Source organism: Pezoporus wallicus, unplaced genomic scaffold (genome assembly GCF_028554395.1).
Source record: "Pezoporus wallicus isolate ANWC-B61680 ecotype Strahan unplaced genomic scaffold, APGP_CSIRO_Pwel_v1 contig_4710, whole genome shotgun sequence".
NCBI lineage: Eukaryota > Metazoa > Chordata > Aves > Psittaciformes > Psittacidae > Pezoporus > Pezoporus wallicus.
In genome coordinates this window covers 718,048-735,076 of record NW_026640647.1, presented here as the reverse complement: position 1 = coordinate 735,076, position 17,029 = coordinate 718,048, and the positions used below count along the sequence as shown (strand labels likewise).

The window sequence follows — 17,029 nt, the reverse complement described above, 5'->3', positions numbered from 1 at the left end:
AACTATTTCTTGATTTTAGTCTTTTCTGAATTTTCCATCTCCTGATGTGCCTTCTTTAATTCATCTAATGTATCTGTGTAAGAAATACATGAATAATCAGTTTCATAAAGTAGTGAGTTGACAGGGAAAGAAAATTAAAGTAGAAATTGTGCATTCCAGAAAACAAATTCATACATCTAAAGTTACACATTTCTAACATTTGTTCAACCATCAATTCTCTTTATCATCCATCTACTATCTTCATAATTTCACAGATCCTTTCTTTCAAATACCTGAAGATTTCTAACTTAACCTCCAGTTAAACTAATGTTATTTTCTTCCTACTCATCCCATGCAATTTTTAGGCTTTTTTATTTTTATTTAAGGGACAAGCCAGTATACAGCTTCCCAAAGGGCACTGACAATAGCAGCTCCTCTGTGGGATAGACATTCTCCCTCTTCCTACATAACACTTTCACATTTATCCAATCCAGAAAAACAAGCCTGTCTTAAGTCTACTTTGTATTTGATACACAGTTGCCACCTTTTCATTTTAACACACTTTTGCAATCATTAACAGCTATAAATACAGCTTTTAAATAGTTAACTATTTGAACAATGTTTAGACTGCAAACTTACTTTTGCACCGAGATAGCGTTTCTGTTCGGTCTACGAGGAAGAATATGTTGCTATTGGGTTGCTGCTTATAAACTTTCTGTAAAACAAAACCAACACTGCATAGATCAGAGCAAGAAACTCTGGCAACCATCCTGCAAGAGAAACTGATGCAGATCCACTTATATACCCCTTTATTTTTATTCCAGAAGGACAATTTCTGCCCTGAGAACACCAGCGTTCTAATGTTATATCATCAAAAACATTTCATGAACAACCCATGCCTTGTCTGCATTTTGCTTTTTCTCATACATGAGGGCTACTATTCTATTTTAAAACACATGCACATGAGAAGTAAAAATACTTCATGAAGTCTTCTGATCAACTCAAACATCTTAATTAAAGAACTCAGATAAGAGAGGCAAAAAATCCAACAACATACTGTGTTATGGTACAAGTGAAGGACAAATTATTCTGACAACATCAGCCCACATCTGCATTAAAACCTGTGTTAAAACAAATTAAAGACAGTGTGCTCCAATTCTGTTTCCCCTCTTGTCTCTATATTTATTTCTCTGATGCTAAAATGAAACAGTCAGAAGCAAATTTGTAAATACTTACCCGATTCTTCTTCAAATTTGACAGCTCATCAACTACAACCTTCTGCTCTTTAATCTGAAGGGCAAAAGATGCACTTCAATTATTAAAAGTAAATCACTGTATTATAATCCTGCTGGTGAACACGCTTACTGATTTCTTTTAAGACAGCTACATGCATATATAGTTGCTGTTCTCCAAATGGACCACTGAAGACAAAGTAGAAGTAGATACAAAAAGCGTAGAAACAGGTTATCTTGCAGGGATTAATATTTCTCCTACCCTCAAAAGCAATCACTATTGAGAAGCCAGAGTACCTCTAGCTATTTATAATCAGAGATCACATTTTCCCCCCAGAAGTAAAGAAAACATGCAAACAACTAATTAAACATCAAATAATTTTAACCCAAAATTTCGCATAAAATCTACAATACGCTCTATAATCACAGGTATCCTCCAGATTCAAAATGAAACCAGCAAACAGTCAAAACTCTTAAAATGTTATTAATAGCAACAGAAGCCCTTGCTTCTGGAGTTTTGCACGAACTTCCCTTAGAAGGATTTACCACTCTGTTCAACTGCACTGGCAGAGCTGGCAGGTATTCCCATTTTCTTTTACAATAACAGCTGTGAAAGGTAAAGAGCAATCAGGAGGACTGTCATGAAAGCCATAAAAATTACAGGATCTTGTTCGAGGGCACTTAATGCCTTTCTTTTTCGCCATAAACAAGCAACATGTTTTAATTTGTTCTTCGTGTCTCCTGGAACGGGTGCAATGCAGAAAGTTGCTAGGTTAGCCAAACTGACCACGGCATACAGAAAAGACAAATTTTCCAGCAGCTATATCAGTATCTTGTAATGCCAACAGACAGTGTCATCTTTTGCTACAGGCTAAACCAGCCACTTAAGCATAGCAGGAATGACAACATGAAATACATGCCGTAGCTTTATAGCCTCCCAGGCAATCAAAACTATCATTGACTTTATACAACAAAGCAGTTCCATAGGACTTGACAGATTTCATACTAAACAAACCTATTGGTATCACGGGAGAAATAGAGCAGATTTATGAGGAGTGCCACCCTCTGTAACTGAAAACCCTTGGCACTTTTTGAGTAGATACAACTGCAAAAAAAAGCCTCATTGACATCTCAAGCTCTACTTGGAGCGGTAATAAACAAAAAATCTCCAAACCTCACCAGAAAGCCAACAGCGACGCCGACAAGAACAAATGAGCCCTACAATGAAAACTCAGTGCCACAAGACCCCAGATTCCTCACAGCACTCGCCCTCATTTCACTGATCACGCCTGAAGTTACAGGCTTCACTGGACCGCCGCTCCCTCCTCTCTCCCCCGCGGCAGCACAGCCCTGGACGTGCCTTAACACCGACAGCACCGCGGGGAGGACGAGGGGCCACGGCCTACAGGCGCCGATGTTAGCCGTGGCTCAACCCGTCCCGGCTCACCTTTCGATTCAGCTCCTCCTTGCGACGCAACCGTGCACCCTCATCCCTCTCCTCATCCCGCAGCTCACGGCCCGCCATCCCCCTCACATACACAGAGCATCTCCGGAACCACCCCCCACCACCCACAGAGCATGCGCAGACAGTGGCGCGCATGCGTACGGCCGTCCCAAGCGGAGAGCCAGTCAGTGGGCGCCACTTAGCACGCATGCGCTGGCGGGGCGGGGTAGTCGCCCCCGTTGGTGGTTTGGCGGTAAGGCGTGAGGGGGTGCTTTCTTGTCGGCTCAGGGCTGGTGTCCTCATGGTGGTAGCTGCCGAGCTGGCCCCATCAAAGGGTTCTTGGGAAGCCCAACGCACACAACAAGCTGTCGCGTAGCCTGTGAGGGGGCCTTGGCAAGGCCAAGGTGAAAAAGCTGTTGGGAATGAGGGCTGGAGTTTGGGCCTTGTAGGGCGTGATGGGGAAAAATGTAAAGGAAAAAGGAAGGGTTTTACTTTGGAGCTGCTTGGTGTGGGGGAGACAATGGACTAGAGTCAGCTTGTTCTGAAATAGGTCTAAGCAGTATCCTTAGTGGTAATCTGGAGGAGATACGGGTTATATAAAATTTACAGATGACGGGTTTTCCTCTTTCATAGGATGGCCTTAATATTGCCATCTCTTTCATTCTGCTATAGGTAATTGCAGCAATGCACCTGCCTTTATAAATACATAAGGAAGAAGTTGGCTAAGTGTCAGGAGGATGATGATAGCACAAGGACAAATGACATTGCCCTCATTTGGTATCATACATAAATTTAGGCTGATGAATGCTAGAGCCAGTTACTGTGATAAGAAGGTTTTGAAGATGTTTCCCAGTAGCACCAATGAACAAAATATTTAGAGTTTGATTTAGTTACGGAAGCAGTTGCATTCTCTGATCACTGAGTTAATGGGTGAATGGACTGTATCTCTGAATTCATGGATATCAGGTATTTATTAGTGAATATGATTGGGGAGTTTGAGTAAGACTGATGCGGAATCCCTCTTTTTAGAATCGTAGAATATTTAGGTTTGGAAAGGACCTTAAGATCATCAAGTTCCAACCCCCCTGCCATGGGCAGGGACACCTCACACTAAGCCATGTCACCCAAGGCTCTGCCCAACCTGGCCTTGAACACTGCCAGGGATGGAGCATTCATCTTCCCTGGGCAACCCATTCCAGCGCCTCACCACCCTAACAGGAAAGAATTTCTTCCTTGTATCCAGTATAAACTTCCCCAGTTTGAACCCATTACCCCTTGTCCTGTCACTACAGTCCTGTCACTACAGTCCCTCCCCAGCATCCCTATAGCCCCCCTTCTGATACTGGAAGGCTGCTATGAGGTCTCCACGCAGCCTTCTCTTCTCCAGGCTGAACAGCCCCAACTTTCTCAGGCTGTCTTCATACGGGAGGTGCTCCAGTCCCCTGATCATCCTCATGGCCCTTCTCTGGACTTGTTCCAACAGTTCCATGTCCTTTTTATGCTGAGGACACCAGAGCCGCACACAATACTCCAGGTGAGGTCTCACAAGAGCAGAGTAGAGGGGCAGCATCACCTCCTTCGACCTGCTGGTCACGCTCCTTTTGATGCAGCCCAGGATACGGTTGGCTTTCTGGGCTGCAGGTGCACACTGAAGCTGGCTCATGTTCATTTTCTCATCAACCAACACCCCCAAGTCCTCTGCAGGGCTGCTCTGAAGCTCTTCTCTACCCAGCCTGTAGCTGTGTCTGGGATCGCTCCAACCCAGGTGTAGGACCTTGCACTTGTCATGGTTAAACTTCATGAGGTTGGCATCAGCCCACCTCACAAGCATGTCAAGGTCCCTCTTGATGGCATTCCTTCCCTCCAGCATTATCAACCAAACCAGACAGCTTGGTGTCGGCAAACTTGCTGAGGGCACACTCAATCCCACTGTCTGTTGTTGAACAAGACCGGTCCCAACACCGATCCTGAGGGACACCACTTGTTACTGGTCTCTAGCTGGACATTGAGCCATTGACCACAAATCTTTGTGTGCAGCTATCCAGCCAGTTCCTTATCCACCGAGTGGTCCATCCATCAAATTGATGTCGTTCCAATTTTGAGACAAGGATGTCATGTGGCACAGTGTCAAATGCTTTGTACAAGTCCAGGCAGATGACGTCAACAGCTCTACCACTGTCCATCAGTTCTGTAGCCCCATCATAGAAGGCCACCAAATTGGTCAGGCAGGATTTCCCCTTAGTGAAGCCATGCTGGCTGTCAGCAAGCACCTTGTTGATTTTCATGTGCCTTAGCATGCCTTCCAGGAGAATCTGCTCCAAGATTTTGCCAGGCACAGAGGTGACACTGACTGGTCTGTAATTCCTCGGGTCATCCATTTTCCCCTTCTTGAAAATGGGGGTTATATTCCCTTTTTCCAGTTGTCGGGAACTTCACCTGACTGCCATGATTTTTCAAATATGATGGCCAGCGGCTTAGCAACTTCATTTGCCAGCTCCTTCAGGACCCACGGATGGATTTCATCAGGACCCACGGACTTGCGCATGTTCAGATTTTTAAGATGGTCTTAAACCAGATCCTCTCCTACAGGGGCGCAAGGTCTTCATTTTCACAGTCCCTGCATCTGCCTTCCAAGACGTGGGTGGTGTGGTCAGAGCCTTTGCCAGTGAAGACCGAGGCAAAGAAGTCATTCAGAACCTCAGCCTTCTCCAAATCCTGTGTAGCTAGTTCTTCCGAGAGCTTCCTGAGGGGGCCTATGTTCTCCCTAGTCTGTTTTTTATTTGCTATGTACCTGTAAAATCCCTTCCTGTTACCCAACCAGCCCTTCCCCGTTGGTGAGCACGAGGTCAAGCATGGCACCTCTCCTTGTCAGCTCCTCTATTACTTTCAGAAGGAAGTTGTCTTCTACACAATTGAGGAACCTCCTGGATTGCTTGTGCCGGGCCGTACCGTCCTTCCAACAGATGTCAGGGTGGTTGAAGTCACCCATGAGAACAAGGGCCTGTGAGCGTGAGGCTTTTCCTGTCTGTCTATGGAGTGCTTCATCCACAGGTTCTCCTTGATCGGGCAGTCTGTAACAGATGCCCACAGTAATGTCTCCCATAGCTATATTCCCTTTAACCCTGACCCACAAACTCTCTGTGGACTGCTCACCTGTCCCCAGACAGAGTTCCATACTCTCCAGCCTATCCCTAATAACATAAAGGGCAACTCCCCCTCCCCACCTGCCAGGCCTGTCTTTTCTAAGCCTGTAACCTTCCATTCCAACACTCCAGTCATAGGAGCCATCCCACCATGTTTCTGCTATGCCTATTATATCATACCCCCGTAGACATGCACACATCTCTAATTCCTCTTGTTTGTTCCCCATGCTACGGGCATTTGTATAGAGGCATCTGAGCCGAGCTCCAACTGAAGCCGGCTCATTGGCTGGAGAGGCTGGGATATCTCTACATTGCTCCAAGCATTTATTATAGGTGCTGGCAACTGACTGGGTGTGTTGGGATGGAATGATGCTCCCCTCCCCCAGCACATCTAGTTTAAAGCCTCCTTGACCAGTCTGGCAAGCCTCCTACCAAAACTGCTCTTTCCCTTCTTTATCAGAGCAGCTCCACCAGCCCCCACTAGACCTGGCCTACAAACTTGGGTCCCATGTTCAAGACACCCAAACCCCTGACTATGACAGCACCCTTTTAACCATTTATTAACCTGGCTAATCCTAGCTTTTTTTAGGTCCTCCCCTGTATCCTGGAGAATTGACGAAAAGACTATCTGAGCTCCAGAGCCCCTAACCCCCTCCCCCAGGGCTCTGTAGTCCTTTATGTTCCCCAGGCTACTACTATCTATATCCCTAGCACCCAGTGTATCACCAGAAGTGGGTAATAGTCTGTGGGACTTACTAGAGCAGGCAGCCTCTCTGCCACATCCCTGATCCGTGCCCCTGGTAGGCAACACACCTCCCTTGAGACCATGTCAGGCGAACAGATGAGTGCTTCTGTCCCTTTAACTTGATTATGAGTTCAAAGTTGAGTCATTTAGTAGGTTCAGCTGTAAGTGTCTGTTAGCTGAGGAAGCTTGTAATGCTTTAGAAGAACCACTCATGATGGTCCATGAAACATCAGTGCTGGAGAATTGTAGTTCTCATGTTGGCCACAAGAGAGCAAGCTGAAACTGTGCTGTTAGGTGAATCCAGAGTTCAGGAGCCTGGGGTGTAAGGTAGATGAGGTCTCTAGAAGGGGAGAACATGGTCAAAGGCTTTTTGGTTTTGGTGGGGCTTTTTTGGAACATTTTCAGTTCTGATTCTGAGTTATTTTGTATTCAGATATAACATCAGAATCCATGTTAGAAAATTCTGAGGTGTAACATTGATGTCTACATTAACTCATCAGTTGAAGCTTTATTTTAGTAACTTATACTGGTCTAAGAAAATTTGAGTTGTTGAAGTTAGGCTTTTTTTGGTTGGTTTTAGTTGTTTTTTTATGGTAATTCTTCTGCTAATTTGATTGAGACATTAGGATTTGAAAGAAGTAAAGCGAGTTTACACAACCAGGGATCTGGATCTATCTACCAGAATCTAGGTAAAGTAATGGTTTGTTTTCTTAGGTTAAGTATCTAGATTATCAGTTGCACAAGAAACCTTGAAAGCCCTCTAATCATTCTACTTTAAAAGTCTCATTACTACAAAGAAAACAAGAAGTCTGTGAGTACCTTTATGGGCTTGAAGGACTGTCAGTTTTTTCAGTATTTACTTTTGATACACTGGTAAAGCAATCTGGGAACTCCTTTATACAAAACTTCTGCATAGGTCAGATGCATAAAAATCTTAATTTTCTAATTAAAAACAATTTCATCGTTCTCAGATTTTAAGGCTGTTGTGAAAATAAATAGCTGAGAATGTGCATCGCATCAGTCTATCATTAGTTTTTACAATCTGATTGCATTCCTTAAAGCTTCTAAAAGTGCTGGACTAAGTAGCTTGTTTGTAAAATACACCCAGTGTACTCTTTCATCTGATGATTTAGATAAAAAAGGATCTAAAATTGACTTTTACATGTCCAACCTGTGCTCTTTAGTGTAAAACTAAAGTAACTCTGATGAATACAAGGGCCTTTCTCCAGGTGTTCTGTTGCGACAGTCTGTTTCTCCAGGCTGTTACACAGTCTGACCTTTAATTCTCATAATCTTTCCTTCTTCATACAGAATACCTTGTTACGCATTTTGCTGGAGTTTAAAGAGAGTTGAGAAGTTCATGTGAGTGGCAGTTTGACTTAGAAAGCTAGAACTAAAATACCTGGTTTTGTCTCTTGCTTATGTAGTCTCTTTTTTATAGACAGTTCCTAGCCAGGCACAACAGTTCCTTACATGCTTTGAATAACCAGCACACAGGTTTACTATAGTAACAGTCTAGTTTGAATAGAGGATCAGATTTCCAGATACACATTTTCAGCAGTGAATATTCAGGGATCTTAAAAATCAAGTGCTTTGCCTTACAGCCACAATTTTTTTTTTTTTGTAGTATGAAGCTGGAAGCTTGGTGGCCAGATACTGGAAGCTCTTCCATTGATGCTGCTAAGGAGCTGAACTATGCATGGCTTAGAACTGCTTGTGAGCACAGATGCACCTATGCCTTACTTGTGTTACCTCGGATCAGGGCATCTTGATGCAAAATCAGTGCTAATATTTCTGTCTGATGAGAAAAGTAGAAGAGAACTGCACCAAGTACACTCAGAGTCAGCCTACCCAGCAAGGCTGCTTTTTGTGAGCTGAGCTGGGAAGCCTGGAGAAGAGTAGAGGGATAATTAGGTGCTTGCTTCTATTTCTTGTTGGGAGTGCCTCTGACAGTAAGTACTGTGTTTAAGATTATATACAACTGATATTTTCTTGGAGATATAACACAGAGATCAGATTGCTTTGAAGGATTAGGCAGGCCTGAGCAGGATGGGCTGAAGGTATGGAAGTAGCAGCATGCTTGTGTTACTCTAATACAAGTCTCCTAGAATCAGGGACTTGGTCATTTCAGCTGAGATAGGTTACAGTCCCATAAAGCATGTTCCCATCAGCACAAAATGGACCTGCCCAAGTGTGAGCTTGTGCAGACCAGAACATGTCTGAGTAGGCTGGAGAAAGGGGGAAATGCCTGAAGCCTTTGGAGTATTCTGAGGCAAGAGTGAAGGTAAGGCTGTTTGTCCTAAGATGCCCAGCTGGATTAGGATCTTACCTAAATTACTTTGTAAGAGTGTTGCTCTCAAGTGCTTTTTTGTCCCTTCTTTCTCACTGTTACAGACATTTGGGCTTACTGCTTACTAGTGGGCAAATTTAGCTGCTGGGACGGTGAGGAGAGAAAATACAGGTTTTCCAGGTTTTGAGTTATATGAAAAGATTTTAAATTGTACTGTGCCAGAGGCCATGTTATCACACAGTTTGTTTATCTCCACATATTTTTATAATTATTATTTTTTATCTTAGGCTATACTAGGGGCTTCCCATTTATCCATTGTCTTTGTTCCTCTCCAGCTTTTTTTTGTTTCCTCTTCTTTTTTCCTTTCTACTTGAAGCCCTGCACACACTGCAAACCATCCTGGGACCAAAATAACTGAAATCTTACTAGAGCTTTCAGTCTTGAAGTGTACTTGTTCACCATAATTTTATGATGAATATGATACTGAATGCTCTGAATGCTTTAAGGGTGTGTAGAAGTCAAACTACCTTACTTGGATGGGTAAATACAGAGAGAATATTTAAGTCAAAATTGTGTGAGTTGACAGAGTGATGAATAGAACTTTGAGGTCCTGGTTTTTCTTCTTATGTTCTACCCATGAGCATTGCTATTTCCATGTTTAAATGACTTTTCCTGTATTTAAAATAAAGCTATTTTTGCTTTATGAAGTCACAGTCAGAAAACTAGTCTGTCCAAAAAAAAAAAAAAAAAAGAAATGCACTGAATGGTGAATTTTTATCTATTTTATTTTTATCACCGTTTTTATGTTGACTTTTAAACCATCATGCTTGCTTGGCAGCCAAGACGCTTCATCTCAATAACTGAAAGGAAAATATTCTGATCAAATTCACATAGGGCAACAGAATAGATCTCCTGAAACATATATTTTGGAATATCACAGGACAAAAGCATCTTCCATTTGTCACTTTGACATAAAACCTGAAGAAAGACAAAATTCACTAGTTGCAAGTTGTTGTGTTCTGTGCATGACTGTGGGTATCATTTAAAGTATTTTAAAAAGTATAAGAAAGTATCAGTGGAACTTGGCAGATGGAAGTAGTAGTAATCTTGGTTAGCAGTGGGAGTCAGATATAAGAATAGTGAATTTAGAATACATCTTTGCCGAATTTTGCTTACAGTCTCAATAGGTAGAAGGTGACAGTGATGTCGGCATCAGTTTACATGGGCAAAAAGGAGGAAAATTTAGAGTGGCCTAGCAGTAGTAGCACAGGAAATTAAACTGTGGAGCTACCCTTTCTTGGTAGAATTTAAAGTAATGTGAGCAAGATGTGACTACATTTGATTGTATCCAGCGCAGAATGAAAAAAGAGGCATGACAATGAATTGTAATGAAGGAACATACATATCTAGAATTGTTCTAGTCCAAAAGGATGAAAGTTCTCTCTGGCAACTGTTTTTCCACTTTTTGTGTCATCTTAGCCTTCTTAGCTGATTTCCATCCTCAAAGAAATGTTGAAAAGTGATTATCAGGGAGATGATGAATTTCAGTCATTGATATGGAAGCTGAGAATATGTACTTGAGGAATATGGTTGATTTTTCTAGTGGTTGATTTTTTCTGTGTATGTTATATGGATATGGCTCTTCCTTGCAGTGCACCAGGAAAGGTCAATAATGTTATCTCAGTCACAAAACTATGTCAGTATACTTATATCTGAATTACAGGACCAAATTGGTACAATGAATATTCTGTTCTGATACATGGCACTGTGTGTGTGTGTGTGTGTGCGCGCGTGTGTGCATGTGTGTAAAAAATAGGTTAGAATATAAGATAACACAAGTGGCTGTATGAAGTCAGATCAAAGGTCCCTCTAGCTCTATGAGCTATCTCCATCTGTATTTGATAAATGAAGCCCAGGAAAGAACATGCAAAGAAGTAGAAACAAGAAAAAAAAATTGTTTCAAATGATTATTACATTAAGAAAGGTATGTGGAAGAATTTCTTTTGTTCTTATGAAATCACGCTCTATGTATTTAACGCAATGAGGTGGATTGGTCTCTTACTGTTTGCTGGTCAAGGACTTGGGTGTGTACTCCCTCAGAGTAGAGAAAGTGCAGTGTGTAAATCTTTGGAACTTGTTTCTCAGTTGTTACAGGTGGAATAAGTGTTTCTTTGCTTTTTCACTTACTGGACTAGGAGAACTAGTTTTCTAGCACAACTGCATGGTAAGAAGGAAAAGCAAGCCACATTTTCTTTCAGTAACAATCTGCAAAAGAAGTTACATTACAGTAATAATGTGTGGTTATAGCATGCAGAAGGTAGTAAATCGTAAGTAATTAATCCCCAAACTGGCTGTTGGAACCATACATAGGTTAAATAGGGGATGGTGGTAAATTGATCTGCTCAGTTCTCGCTGTTTATGTCAATGTCAGGATTATAATTTAGTCCCTGGTTTACTGCTATGTAGAATGCACAAGACTGCTGCTTCTTCTTGAGGAAGTGTTCAGACATCATATTTTGTGGTCTGTAACTGCGGTCAAAATCCTCTTATGAATGGTGTTCAAAACTCAAAAGGCAATTCAAAATTTAAAGCAATCCTTAGGCATAAAGAGTATAGTTAAGATGCTGACAGTTGGACTGCAAGGCTTCTTGAGGTATCTGTCACTGTGGGGAAAAATAAACCCACTCCCAAGCCCCTGAACAGTAGTGTCACAGGCTGTGCCTGGCTTATTGGTGAGCAGAGTTTGTGATAACTTTGTGATAATCCTGTGTTGAATAAGTGATCAGTTTGTCACAACTGTTAAAGCATTTATAAAGTATTCAGCACAATCAAAGCCATAGAGACAGATTTGCCAAATACCTGCTCATGGCCAGCCCTTGCAACTATCAGATTTACTCTGTTAAACAGCTACTGCAGAAATGACATTAAGATCTCTGATTAAAAATTATATTAACTAAGAGATCATGATCTTTTGAAAGATCAGAGGAAGATGACTGGAAAATGTTTAGTAGTCCTTCTTTTTGCATTTTACTTTTTATCTGAAATATTTGACTTCTAATCTTCTATTAAATAAGTTCACTGCTTACAGTCTTACATGGATTGTCTGCTACTGAAATGAGTGCAACAGCTCCTTAAGAGTACATAGCACCATGGAAATATTGTTGGATAGGAAATGAAAGCCTGAGCATTCAGTTACTGTGCATGTAACTTAGACTTGGTTGCTTACTGTGTCTTTACACAAAGTGTTGCCAGGAGACTTTGCCATGCTTATTTTCAATCATGCACTAAAATAGACTCCTGCAGACTGTAATGTTCCTCCTTTAGTGCTGTACCCATATTTTTTTCATAAAATGTTTGTATGACTGAAAAATTGGAAAATTTTGTTCATACGTGATATTGGGAAATAAAAAGCATCTCTTGTTCTAAGTAATAATTAGAAAATTGGCTTATTTTTAGTTTGCAATCACATTTGCTATTTTTAACTGAAGTAAAAGTCATTATCTCATTATATAAGAACATGAACATAGGATCTTCATCTTACTTGTGTGAATGAATAGCAGTCTGCAAAGCCAAAGTCTGCTGCCTTCCTCTTTTAGGTAATTTGAATTGAATGAATGTTGATTACAAAGCAAGATGAGCAAGATTTAGCTGATAAAGAACTATTTGGGTGACTGCATTCTTTCTGTAGGGAAAGTAAAGCAACACAGTCTTGAAAATGCTGCTGGAGGGTATTCATTAGCTTTAATGGAACTTCATGTCTCATTTGTATAAATTTAAGTGTGTGCAAGTTTATGTATACGTACATAAGCATGCTGTATTAAATATTCTTCCTATATGTTTTAATTATTGCTAGTAGCATTTCTTTAAATTTCAGAAATCTATGGTTCATAGGTATGCATGGTATGAAACAAGGAGTTTATAGATAAACTCTAAAAAAAAATAAAATTCCAAGTTAGTGTCCTTGGAAGTGTAGACAGAAAAACTTAAGAAAGTGTTAGTGAAAATCAGAAAATAAGAATGTGGAAAAATTGTCAAGGGCTGAAGCATCTTAAAAGAGTTTGGAAGTTGAGAACTTTGTATTAAAATGTACACTAAGAAGAGATGATGAGACTCTTTAGATAGCAAAGCAGAGATGATTGTGCAGTAAGATGATGATTTGGTTTGTAAACCAAGCTTCTCTACTTAAATAGTTCTAGGCTTTTGTGAATTTTCAATTAGGTCCAGATACAAATCACAAGGAATCTGTAGAAAAGTGCCCACAAGTTTCAGCAAGCTCTTGTTTTGAAACCCGTGCTAGTTCTGAATTAAGTTTGAATTTGATCAGATTCTGTTGCTACATTATGTATAAAAAGCCAAACTACTATAAACTATTTGGAAAATGTTTTATAGGTACTGGAATATATGAGAATTATTAGTGCTCTGTGTAGCGGTCAAGGCCAGACTTATCCTAGAGCATAAACTTGCCCTAAAGGACAAGAATACCAGTCTACCAATAAAATTTTTTTGTAGGCTTGATGACCTCTGAGAATCATAGAATCATAGGATGGTTTGCATTGTAAAGGACCTTAAGACCATCTGGTTCCAGCTCTCTGCCATGGGCTGGGAGCTTTGCACTAGGCAATGTTGCCCAAGGCTCTGTCCCATATGGCCTTGAACATTGCCAGGGATGGAACGTTTACCACTTCTCTGGGTAACCTTTTCCAGTGCCTCGCTACTCTCACAGTAAAGAACTTCTTCCTTGTACCTAAACTGAATTTTCCCTGTGTAAGTTTAAATCCATTGCCCCTTGTCCTATCGCTACAGTCCCTGATGAAGAGTGCCAGATGCTGTTTTGAAAAGGATTCATGAATCATCATGGGTAACTCAACTAATATTTTTCTTGAGTTTAGAGAAGTCATTAAAACCTAAGCTCAGGTGAATTAAAATGCAGCAAAGGGAGCATGTAATGAATCAGACATAAAAACCATGTAATGAATCAGACCTAAATATGTATCTAAGATCACTGCAGTTTACTATTTTCTTTCAGACACTGCACTCTTCCAAAACTATACAGAATGTTTCAGTATTTATCTTGATAAACATATTTGGGTTTCAATATATACCTCAACACCTTATCTTGGTAATATATTTAATCTTATTCAAGCTGCTTTTAGATTTTCAAAATGGAAGGTATTTTTGCTTGACAAGGCTGCATCATGCACAGGGCTGATGAAGAAAGCTGAAGATTTGACTCTGGTTACCAGACAATTCAGGTTCTAGCCATTGCAAAATTGTGAGTGTGTCTCATTCTGATGCTGAGGTCAAAGCTGAGGATATTGATGGTAAAGATTTTCTGTTCTAATATGTAGATGAGGAAGTGATTTGGGGGTGTGGTAAAAGAGAAGTGTTGTAGTATTCAGCTTCTTCCCAGTAGAGCATCCAAAGACAGGTTGTGCCATTCATTCTGCCTACTTATCTGGTCCTGCAGGAAATACTTGCTAGATGGTTGGCAGCATGATTTCTAACAGTGGTGACATTAACTCTCTTTATGATCTGACATTTCACTGGTACTATAGGGTTGACGTGGGAGAATTTATTTACAATTGTGTTAGGTAGAACTGGAAAAATGGTTGAATTATGTATCCAAATAGTAGAGATTGTTGCCTCTTTTTAACTTAATTTTATAACAGACAAGCACTGATGGGTGGTGGGGTTCTAATATATTTAAAACTGAAAATACATTGCATACAGTTTGTCAGTAGAAGGTAATGCCACAGAAATTCCTAGTTTAAAATGCTTTTTAAGTAGATTAATTTTATTGGAATTAATGATGTTTTTAGTCATAGTGTACGGTAGAGCAAGGAGAACCAAATCTCATGCTTCAGTGTATATAAGCAGGTGTCAGAAAGGAATTGGTTTAAGCTTTTAAGTCTGCTTCTTCTGTGGCTTTTACTGAGAGGTTCTGGGAAATCTGCTTAGGCATTAAAATGATTAACTTTAAATTATTTTTCTAATTCATTTTTAAAAGGAAGACTCTAATATAGCTTTAGGGAGTAAGCAGGTTTTTTTGTAAGGGTTTATCACATTCTATCAGTTTCTGATTAGCAGAATAGATGGCTGTATTTTCAAGTAATAATGACCTCATGCATAGAAAAATGATTTAGCAGCATTTAATTATTTAATTCTTAATAATTTGTTTCTCATCAGGGTAGTGTGTGCTTGGACCAAATAGTTCTTACTGCCTGTGGAGCAGCTTCCTTCTGTATGATCCAATAGCAGGCTCAATATTTTTGGTAAACTCAGCAGTTGAGGTGACGAGGTTGAGGATATTGAGGATATTTTTATTCATTCCATGTGTTACTGTCATTTTATTTTAGTGTACTTTTAGTCCTTTATATTCGAAAGTTATTAAGCAGGCTTCCTGCTTGACTTTGGTGCCATTGCTTCATCTATTTATTTACTTATTGTTTTATTGTGAAATAAAATTTCCACCTCTGAGTATTTTTAAAAATCATCCCCAGCTCTGCATTAGGATGAAGCAATCTCCGTTTCCTGGACGAAATCATTGCATAGCACCTCTGTGCTGAAACAGCTGCAACATCCTGACTCAAAAGTCCTGCATTCTGTCGGTGGGGGGAGGGGCGATGCGGTGTGGTGTGGTGTGATTGGGCCAGCACTCTGCCCTTGAGCACACTGTGGTCTCTACAGATTTATCCAGAAAAGCCATCTTCAAACAGGAAGGATTGTTAATTGGAGGAAATCTCCTGGGGGAAACAGCCATGTTTAGCATGTGCATTATGAAAGGCTCTTACTATGCAGGAGCTTTATCTAGCAAGCTGCTTTCCTGCAAACAGAGATCTGATGAAAGACCAGAGTGCCACACCTCTGTGCATAGGTGTGGGAAAAACATTTATCATTGCTTTGTCTGGGACACAAACGACATAGCTGAGTTTTAATTTTCTGAGGTAGTGAGCACCCTGGCCCCTATCTCAGAAGGCACAAATGCATACCTCGGAATGAATAAAACCCTGTATTTTGGAATATCTTGCTGTCCTTTTCTATTTCCCTAACTATTACTTCTACAGCTGTTGCTCTCATTTTTACTCCCTGCAGTTCTTGGGGTGCAAAATATACAGCCACTTACTCCAGTTACTGTTAGGTACTGTTTTGTTGATAATTTTGGCCAGAATGCTTGCACAGCTGCTTCTCTTCTTTCATAAGACATCCGTGGGCACTGAAATGCTTGTTCTCGTGACAGTTGAGAATGTTTCAGCTCATACTGAGCTCCTAAAATCTCTACACTAGAGCATTTTAGCTTATAGAATTTAACTAGACCAGCTGTGAGACTGTTCATAACATGGCAGTGCCCTCTGTAAATGCTTTAAAATAGCCTGACAAAGGTTTTAAGTTTATAGCACAGCACCATCTCCCTTGTATTTTATTCTCATCACATAGCCACAGCTCATACAATATGAACTCTGTAAAAAATAAAACATAAATTTAGGTAGTTAGGCCCCCTTAGCAGAATAAGAGCAGTTCCACGGTGCCATTGTCAATGAGAGGATGAAGCAGGAACAGATACAGGAGATATTTGGCAACTGGAAGCATTAATTAATTTCTCAGATGAGATAAAAGATGTAGATGAGGACAGTGAAGCAGTGGAACAGGTTGTCCAGGGAGGTTTTTCAGTCTCCAAACTTGGAGGTTTTCAAGACCAAACTAGATAAAGGTTTGAGTAACCTGATCTTGTATCTGACCTTTCTTGGAACCAAAGATCAGACAAGAGACATTCTGAGGTCCTTTCCACCCTGAGCTATCTTATTATGCAAGTCTTTGAGATCAAGAAAATCTTGAAGGTGTCCAGCATCTCACAAGGACCATAAAACCTGCCACAGTCTGGCTTGATGTTTACCTGCAACATCCTGCTTTAATTGATTCCCCTTCTTTCTAGTGAGGCTGTTTGCTTCTCCTGCTGCTCCCTATGCCTCATTTCCCATATCCACTGATGTGTCTCAGACTCCGGTGCAAAGATTGTACTAATCAGCTGTTCCCAAGGCTGCAACAAAATTTCAGTTTAACTTCCATGAAATTGTACTGGAGAGAGGAGAGGACAGGAACAGTATGTACTGAATTAATTATATTTGCAGGAAGTCTTATTTTCTTTTGGGTACTCAATTACTGAGGTTAATTCTTTACAGATTTCATGCCGATACTAGT

The 17,029-nt window shown here is 40.7% G+C and overlaps 1 protein-coding gene across 1 annotated transcript; it reads right to left on the bottom strand.

Annotated features, from left to right (window-relative positions):
* ASDURF (ASNSD1 upstream open reading frame) lies at positions 1 to 2,736 on the bottom strand. The gene is made up of 4 exons (XM_057419786.1): positions 2,659 to 2,736; positions 1,216 to 1,269; positions 619 to 694; positions 1 to 73 (listed from the first exon to the last, which is right to left on the bottom strand). The coding sequence occupies exons 1-4, from the start codon at positions 2,734 to 2,736 to the stop codon at positions 3 to 5; spliced, it is 279 nt and encodes a 92-aa protein (XP_057275769.1). The 3' UTR covers positions 1 to 2.
* Between the last annotated feature and the right edge of the window lie 14,293 nt (positions 2,737 to 17,029).

Excerpts from the sequence above, each read along its gene's own strand:
- ASDURF (XM_057419786.1), bottom strand. The coding sequence starts at position 2,736 with ATGGCGGGCCGTGAGCTGCGGGATGAGGAGAGGGATGAGGGTGCACGG. Across the intron at positions 1,270-2,658 it reads AGGAGGAGCTGAATCGAAAG|ATTAAAGAGCAGAAGGTTGT; the intron begins GTGAGCCGGGAC and ends TTTGCCCTTCAG. Across the intron at positions 74-618 it reads AACGCTATCTCGGTGCAAAA|ATACATTAGATGAATTAAAG; the intron begins GTAAGTTTGCAG and ends TTTCTTACACAG.